The sequence below is a fragment of the Antrostomus carolinensis genome, unplaced genomic scaffold (genome assembly GCF_000700745.2).
Source record: "Antrostomus carolinensis isolate BGI_N321 unplaced genomic scaffold, ASM70074v2 scaffold44946, whole genome shotgun sequence".
NCBI classification, from domain to species: domain Eukaryota; kingdom Metazoa; phylum Chordata; class Aves; order Caprimulgiformes; family Caprimulgidae; genus Antrostomus; species Antrostomus carolinensis.
In genome coordinates, this window is record NW_010323444.1 from 1 (window position 1) to 7,647 (window position 7,647).

Genomic DNA, 7,647 nt, shown 5'->3' on the forward strand with positions numbered 1-7,647 from the left:
GCTCAGCCGGCTGCTTGTCCCCGCAGGTTCCCTGTCGTCGCTTCCAAAGGGAAACCCCACAATGTCCGGAGGTCTCGATGTCCTGCAGATGAAGGAGGAGGATGTCCTCAAGTTCCTCGCTGCCGGGACCCATCTGGGAGGCACCAACCTTGACTTCCAGATGGAGCAGTATATCTACAAAAGGAAAAGCGATGGTAAACCCCTGGGGCGAGGGTCCTGGGTGGGCAGCAGGGATTCTGCGGGCACAGCTGAGGAAAGCAGGAAGGTGCTAATGCTGGAGCAGCTCTCTAGCAGTTTCACCAGGGCCCGAAAGGTGCAGACGTTCTTCAGAGACTGAATCATGTTGCTGGGAGAAGTAGGGTGAAGTATGGATTTTGGAACTTGGTAAATCAATCGCAGTTGGATTTGGGCTCTTATACTAGTTCTTGATTGAGAGTTCATACCTCTCCTACAAGGGACAAGCTGAGAGAGTTGGGGCTCTTCAGCCTGGAGAAGAGAAGGCTCTGGGGAGATCTTACAGCGGCCTCCCAGTACCTGAAGGGGCTACAAGAAAGCTGGGGAGGGACTTTTCATAAGGGCAGTTAATGACAAAACAAGGGGAAATGGCTTTAAACTGGAAGAGAGGAGGTTTAGATATTAGGAAGAAGTTCTTCACTGTGAGGGTGGTCAGACACTGGAACAAGTTGCCCAGAGAAGCTGTGGCTGCCCCCTCCCTGGAAGTGTTCAAGGCCAGGTTGGATGAGGCTTTGAGCAACCTGGTCTAGTGGAAGGTGTCCCTGCTGATGGCAGGGGGGTTGGAACTGGATGATCTTTAAGGTCCCTTCCAACCCAAACCATTCTATGATTTTAGTAACAAAATGGTTTTAATGTCTCAATAGTGATTTCTGCTGCTTGTTTGCATTGTTCTTCAGTCAGAGCTGCACCCTATTAAAAGATTGAAGCTCATAGCAGGCCCTGGTTCACGTTGATCAGTGCTGGAAGTGTGCTACATTAAAACCACATGGGAGGCTTTTCCTTGGAATAGCTTGCCACTGACTAGAATTTTAGAGTAACCACAGCCACGTGGCAAGTTTAATGCTAGAAGAGTGCTGTTATCTTTTAGACTCTTGTATTTGCTGGTTGTTCTAAAGCCTATTGTCACCAAAAGGTATTTACATCATCAATCTGAAGAGGACCTGGGAAAAGCTCCTCCTGGCAGCCCGTGCCATTGTTGCCATTGAGAACCCAGCTGATGTCAGCGTCATTTCTTCTAGAAATACTGGGCAGGTACGGACGTTTGTTGGTCATGAGGCCTGCAGTCTTGGGAGCTGGACTCTTGCCATGCATCACTGCCTGCCGGTGGCAGCTTGCTGATAAAAGGAAGTAACACAGATGTTGGCTCTAGGAACACTTTTTGGAAGCGTGTTTCTTGTGTTGCACACGCAGCTTAGAAGAGATGAGTTGAAACCCACTCCCCTGTTCTGTAGTTTCAGGGCACTTGGTAACTTGGGTTTGTTTCATATCCTCCTTTGGGTACTTCCTGTTGGATTTCTGGCACATTAGTGGTCAATATCTCCCCCAATAATCGTGTCAGTCATTGTCACTGCTTTTTGGGGATAATAAGTGACTGATACAGAAGTTTTCAAAGAAATAATTTGCTCTCATTGAGGAAGTTATAGTAAGTATATTTTTAATTTTGTCTCTAGATTTTTAGCAAAAAAATTCTGGTGCAGAAGGGGACGCAACCTTTAAATGTAATTAGTCCTTGAGGTTTATCTGTCAGCTCAGTTTCTTTGGAGTAACGCGGGTGGTGCCACAAACACATGGGAAGATTATGGATGATGTGTGTGGGGTGGATTTCCAAAGGAATAACTTGGGTTCCTACAGACTTGACCTGCACACTGTTAAAGCTTGATGCTGAGGTCAGTTTCTGGCCGATGAGCTCTCAAGTGTCAAGTGTCGGAAGTGTGCGACAGCAAACCTGCTGGCAGGGTTTTCGCTAACGCCAGGAGAGGAGCAGCCTCTGTGAATGGAGTTTGATAGTAGGCCCTGCCACATGCCCAACTGCCTGATGCCTGAGAAAAAAGCTGTTGTGCAAGGGAGTGAGAGCTGCCCACCTCAGTTTTAGTGAGCACAGCTACAGCTTGTGTGTATTTACTACAGAGCTTTTCCTGTAGTTCCTGAAGTTACGCTGCTGGATAACGAAAGGATGTAGAAATAATGGAAGAAAATTTGCTTTACTTTATTCATAAACTGTTTGTTTTGTCCTCCTGTTAATTATTTGATTATGAGACTTTGGAGTAGAGCTTGCAGCTAAGTTCAGGACAAAAAGGGGTTTTTTTCTGTATCCCAGCTTCTTACATAGGTATGTAAGAATCCTGACATCTTTGTAATTTTAAAGCAGCTATCACTTACTCTAAAGAGTCACATCCATCATATGTGGATATGATCTTTTTAGCCCCTGCTGTTGGTGTAGGTATTTTTAAAAGCATTTTATTTTGGCTCATGCTCATGCAGAAGCTGTTGGTGAGGAATTGAAACAAAGAGTTGAGTTAAATTAAATTTGGTGTGTGTTCCCCACCTGGGTGCCTCGGTTGAAAAGCAGTTTCCCTGCTTCACCTTTGCTGTGGTCCCTTTTGCAGCGTGCTGTTCTGAAGTTTGCTGCTGCTACTGGGGCCACTCCTATCGCTGGACGTTTCACCCCTGGTACCTTCACAAATCAGATCCAAGCGGCTTTCCGTGAGCCACGACTCCTGGTTGTTACAGACCCTCGGGCTGATCATCAGCCGCTGACAGAGGCATCTTACGTCAACATCCCCACCATTGCGCTGTGCAACACCGACTCCCCGCTGCGCTACGTGGATATTGCCATTCCCTGCAACAATAAGGTAATGGCTTTGCTCCAGCGCTGAAACCTGCTTCCTCCAGAGCATGCCCTACCTTGCAAGGTGGATGCTTTCTGCAGGGGAGGGTTGGCTTGCATCTCACATGTCTTCTGAGCTAATTAAGGCCTCTAGCAGGCTGGTGGGGAGGAGGAGATGAGCCGCACACAGTTGGAGCTTGGAGCTGAGGCCAGTTTCTGGCCAAGGAACTCTCAAGTGTAGGACGTGTGCTATAGTAACCTGGCAGGACTTTTCGCTGACGCCATGAGGGTCTTTGTGGCCCGATGAGTGGAGTTTGATAGTCATTCTTGCCACAGTTTATGAATGAAAGATGAAATGAACTGATGAAGAAACTGCTCTGAAGTGTTTCCTTGCCAGAAACCACCTGAAAGGTAAAGTCTAGGGAGATGGGAAACTATTCTTTCTTCTGTAGCTAGATGTTGTCATTCACCAAAACTAATGTGAGCTGAATCTGGGCACGTGTATAAGATGTTCTCATTTGGTCAAGTTCTCTATTTCTTCATTCTAGTGTATGTGGTGTGAGCATAATGCATCTTTTGGACAAGATTTATGTGGGGTAGTGAGCAGTTTGAAACTCTGTAGCAGGAGAATTGCTTCAAGTTATGCTCTCTACAGCAAATTCAGATGCTGGTGATTGAAGTGCGCTGTGATTTCTGCAGAGACCTGAAAATGTCACTGGGAACTCAAAAAGTTGCCCTTTCCTGGGTCCAAGTACCTAAGTTTGGGCATTAGCAAGTGATGCCTTTCTCTTGCCAAGCAAGAACCTTGGATTGAGTGCACATAAGTCTTTGCTCTTTTAAAGAAAAAAGGTGTTTTCAAAGGTTTAGCTTTGCAGGAAATGTTAAATTTTTTCTTCTGTTCCAGGGAGCCCATTCGGTGGGTCTGATGTGGTGGATGTTGGCTCGGGAGGTCCTGCGCATGCGTGGCACCATCTCCCGTGAGCACCCGTGGGAAGTCATGCCTGACTTGTACTTCTACAGGGATCCTGAGGAGGTAGGAGACCTGTGTGAGATGTCCTGCTTGTGCTCCTGCCCCATGGTCCTGTGTGCCTGCTGCCGGGGACGGGTTTTGCCAATGCCATAGTTGCATTTCGTGTTTAAGGTGGTGGTTAATTAGTCTTGTCTGTTGATGGCTGGTGTGTATTGTCCGGTGTGTGAGGGTGGTGAGGTGTTTCTGGGAGACTTAGGCTGTGCTCTTCCATTGCAGATTGAAAAGGAGGAGCAGGCTGCTGCTGAGAAAGCAGTTACGAAGGAGGAGTTCCAGACGGAATGGACGGCCCCAGCTCCCGAATTCACTGCTCCCCCTCAGCCCGAGGTTGCAGATTGGTCTGAGGGAGTGCAGGTCCCCTCGGTGCCCATCCAGCAGTTCCCCACAGGTCAGTTTGGGGGATGTCTGTGGGCAGTGGGGTGCGGTAGTGGGTGGGAAGAGCTGGGACACACACTCAGCGTTGTTGTCTTTGTAATTGCAGAGGACTGGAGTGCCCAGCCTGCCACCGAGGACTGGTCAGCAGCTCCCACGGCCCAGGCTACGGAGTGGGTTGGCACTGCCACGGAGTGGTCTTAACTTCAGTCCCGCTGTACTGCCAGAGAATAAAGGCTGGTTTAACACACACCCTGCTTGGTGCTGCTTTTTTTGAACTGGTTGGCAGGTGGAACACGTGGGTAGTGTGGGAGGGTCTGTAAACTGCTGCCTGCCCACCCTCCTTCCCTCCATGCTGTGGGGTGGTGGGCGGGGGAGTCTCTGCTTGCCCTGAGCAGGGTGAGTGGTTGCCCCTGCCCGGGGTGTTGGCAGCTGCGGGATGGGGCAGTCCCAGGTGCGGGTGGGAGCGGTGGAGAGCCCTTGAGTGGGAGCTGCTGCTGTGGTGAAACACCGGTTCTAGTATCTGTGCTACTGATTCCTTCCTCAAAAATACTGCAGTACTCCTCATTAAAAAATTAATTAATCTTCTTTAACTGTTTTGAGGATTATATTAATTTCTGTGATTCATAGCCATAGTGGAAGGCAGGCCCTTCACCAAGAGAAATGAGGATTTTGTTTGAGAAGTGTAGAGATCAGATCCCTTTTGCCATGTTGCTGTGGTCTCACTATTTTTCTAACTTCAGCCATGACAATCACCCTGTAAAGAATGTATTAAATTGTTTTCCCTTAGCACACGTGCTTATTTGCTTTTACCATAAGATGCACGTTAACAGTAAAAAACCTAAAGCAGGCTGTGTATATTACTGCACAATATTGCACAAAGGAAGCTGGTCTTTTTTCCTGTTGTCTTTATTAGATATTGTTAATTACTAACAGCTTGTAGCTGAGAGGCATGTGAGCACTTTACTGCTTGGCCCTGAAAGGGCCCTTCCCGTTCCGTTGGTGCGCTGTGTTTGTGGCTGTGTGTTTCTGGCACATCCTCCAGCCCTCTGCTGTCCAGCGCCCAGCAGTGGGAGGCTCCTTCCTGCTGCCCCAGGGCTGTCCCTGCGTGTCACAGTGGGGTGAGAGCCTGTTCCTTTTGGGACCTTGGGTGGGTGCCATGGCTGGACCAGGGACAGTCTGTACAGCAGCTGCTGATGTGCTCCCCAGCTCTGAGACTGCCCAAAGTCACTTGCTGCCCTGGTCTGGTCCTTTCACCTTTCCACACTAAAAGGGACCTTATTAATGTTTATAAATGTCTAAAGGGCGGGTGTCAAGAGGATGGGGACAGACTCTTTTCAGTGGTGGCCAGCGATAGGACAAGGGGCAATGGGCACAAGCTGGAACACAGGAGGTTCCACTTAAACATGAGGAAACACTTCTTTACTGTGAGGGTGACAGAGCCCTGGGACAGGCTGCCCAGAGAGAGTGTGGAGTCTCCATCTCTGGAGATGTTCAAACCCACCTGGATGCCTTCCTGTGCAACTTGCTCTAGATGTACTTGCTTTGGCAGGGGGGTTGGACTAGGCGATTTCCAGAGGTCCCTTCCAACCCCACCATTCTGTGATTCTGTGCAAAGTTTCCAAACTCAGAGCACAGGCTTTACCCCTCTGCACTTTGAATCACAGCTATTGCTCTTCTATCATCATTGCCCCTTTCTTTTATCTGCTTTGTAACCTCCTTCATGTGGATATGTTACAGATACGGAGAATATGGTGGTCATCAGGCAACTCCTGTGTAGGTGATGGGGCTGTTTTAAATCAGCCATAGCTGCATCTGGGTACTTGTAACTGAAATATTTCTGGCATGTTACTGAAATGGGATTGTTTTCACCTAAGGACATCCTAAAGTAGCACTTTAACTTTTTCTGGACAAAGGGCTGCCACTGAGAGGTGGATCCGTCCACGCAGCTTGGGAAAAAGAGTGCCAGGGCCAGATCTCTGCACGTGGATGCAGAATTACGTCTTTGGGACAAGTGAGGTGGGGTGGGAGAGCTCATTTGGCTGGAGCTCTGCAGAGGGCATGGCTGGCAGCCCTTTAGAAAAGAAGGCAGCCTTGCCTGCAGCAGCAGAGGCCACATTGCAGGAAGGCTGCATTCCTCAGTCTGCTGGGGCACAGGGGAGTTGAGATCTCAGCATGGGGGTGGAGGCAGCAGTGGAGAGGTGGGAGATCTTATATCTACCAGAGCTTCCCCTGTGGCAAATACCTTCTGTATATGATCTACTGAGTCAGTGCGGAGGGATAGGAAGAGGAGCTAGGACTTCCTAGATTCTATGGCTTGTTTATTATTGCAGTTTTTTCTGGCAAATGTAGTGTTGGTGTTGATGTTGAAAAAGGACAGCAGAGAACTTGTAACCATGTTCTGGATTTATCTGATTTGACCCAAGATAGCTTAGGCCGAGGCCTCCATGTAGTGAAAACAATTTCTTGCCCTTAAGGGAACACTCCAGACCTTCTCTCCATGACCTCGTTGCATTTGATTTCAGTTGATTGAACTGAGCTAGATATGCTTCTTAGGCTAGTCTTTGTCTTCCATATTTGGTCTCAACAGAAGCTAGCTGATATTGCTGAGCATCACAGAATCCCTCTGGAGAAATGAGCTGTTGAAGAGTCCTCTTTGCCAGTATCTGATCAATAAATCTCATGCATGAGATACATGCTCTCCAATTTCCTCCCTAATTTATATGCCCCTGTTCACAGATGTTCCTTTTCCTCTCCAGTCATTTCTTTGCCCACATAAATCACATGATATTTTTGCTATCAGGGTATTGTTGTAGGAGTACATCAAGGCTTTTCCTTTACAGGAAGCAAAGGGCTTTATGCACAGTTGAAGGGACTCAGCTCTATTTGCTTAAATCCAGGCTGCAAAGATGTTCCGCTCTTTCCACCTGTAGGCTGCTTTGCTTTGTGAAACAGTGCAAATGGTGCCAGCATGATTGAAGTTGTCTTTTAGGAGTATGGTGTACTCATTGGAAACCTGTTCACTGAAATCAGCGTGCAGCTTGTATGTAAGTGTAAAGGATGGTGAGTTGTGTGTGTGTGTCTAATGAACTCACCTCACTGCTCCTCTCAGGAGGTTTCATCCCCACCTGGGAGTGCCGGCCTACGGCTAGGGTGGATCTTGTGGTGTTACATTATTTTTCTTTCTTTCTCAGGTTAATATCATCCTACAACAGAGAGACTTTACATGGAGTAAAGCACATGGTAAATCCACAATTGTCCTGAACTCAGCTCTCTCCAAAGCTGTGTATCCTGAACCTTCTCGGGACAGATGAACCCTGTTATCTCGAATTGCTTGAGGGAGTCCAGCACAGAGCCACGAAGATGATTAAGGGAGTGGAGCATCTCCCTTATGAGGAAAGGCTGA

The 7,647-nt window shown here is 48.1% G+C and overlaps 1 protein-coding gene and 2 non-coding genes across 4 annotated transcripts; all 3 read left to right on the top strand.

Annotated features, from left to right (window-relative positions):
• The first annotated feature begins 6 nt into the window (after positions 1 to 6).
• LOC104526982 (40S ribosomal protein SA) lies at positions 7 to 4,497 on the top strand. Of its 2 annotated transcripts, none has more exons than XM_010170578.1 (6): positions 7 to 194; positions 1,148 to 1,266; positions 2,622 to 2,867; positions 3,747 to 3,875; positions 4,089 to 4,257; positions 4,351 to 4,497. In XM_010170578.1, exons 1-6 carry the CDS (start codon positions 62 to 64, stop codon positions 4,443 to 4,445), a joined length of 891 nt encoding a protein of 296 aa, XP_010168880.1. In that variant the 5' UTR covers positions 7 to 61; the 3' UTR covers positions 4,446 to 4,497. The 2 variants fall into 2 exon arrangements, with proteins under 2 accessions (XP_010168880.1, XP_028941433.1); XM_029085600.1 differs by having other exon boundaries at positions 21 to 194; positions 1,148 to 1,278.
• LOC114818680 (small nucleolar RNA SNORA62/SNORA6 family) lies at positions 1,873 to 2,039 on the top strand. Its single transcript, XR_003766237.1, has one exon. It is a non-coding gene; the product is annotated as a small nucleolar RNA SNORA62/SNORA6 family (small nucleolar RNA).
• LOC114818679 (small nucleolar RNA SNORA62/SNORA6 family) lies at positions 3,022 to 3,180 on the top strand. The gene has a single exon (XR_003766236.1). It is a non-coding gene; the product is annotated as a small nucleolar RNA SNORA62/SNORA6 family (small nucleolar RNA).
• Positions 4,498 to 7,647: the final 3,150 nt, after the last annotated feature.

Coding starts and splice junctions, on each gene's coding strand:
- LOC104526982 (XM_029085600.1), top strand. CDS start 62: ATGTCCGGAGGTCTCGATGTCCTGCAGATGAAGGAGGAGGATGTCCTC. Junction 1,279..2,621: donor CTGGGCAGGTACGGACGTTT/GTTGGTCATGAG, acceptor TCCCTTTTGCAG/CGTGCTGTTCTGAAGTTTGC. Junction 4,258..4,350: donor CATCCAGCAGTTCCCCACAG/GTCAGTTTGGGG, acceptor TTGTAATTGCAG/AGGACTGGAGTGCCCAGCCT.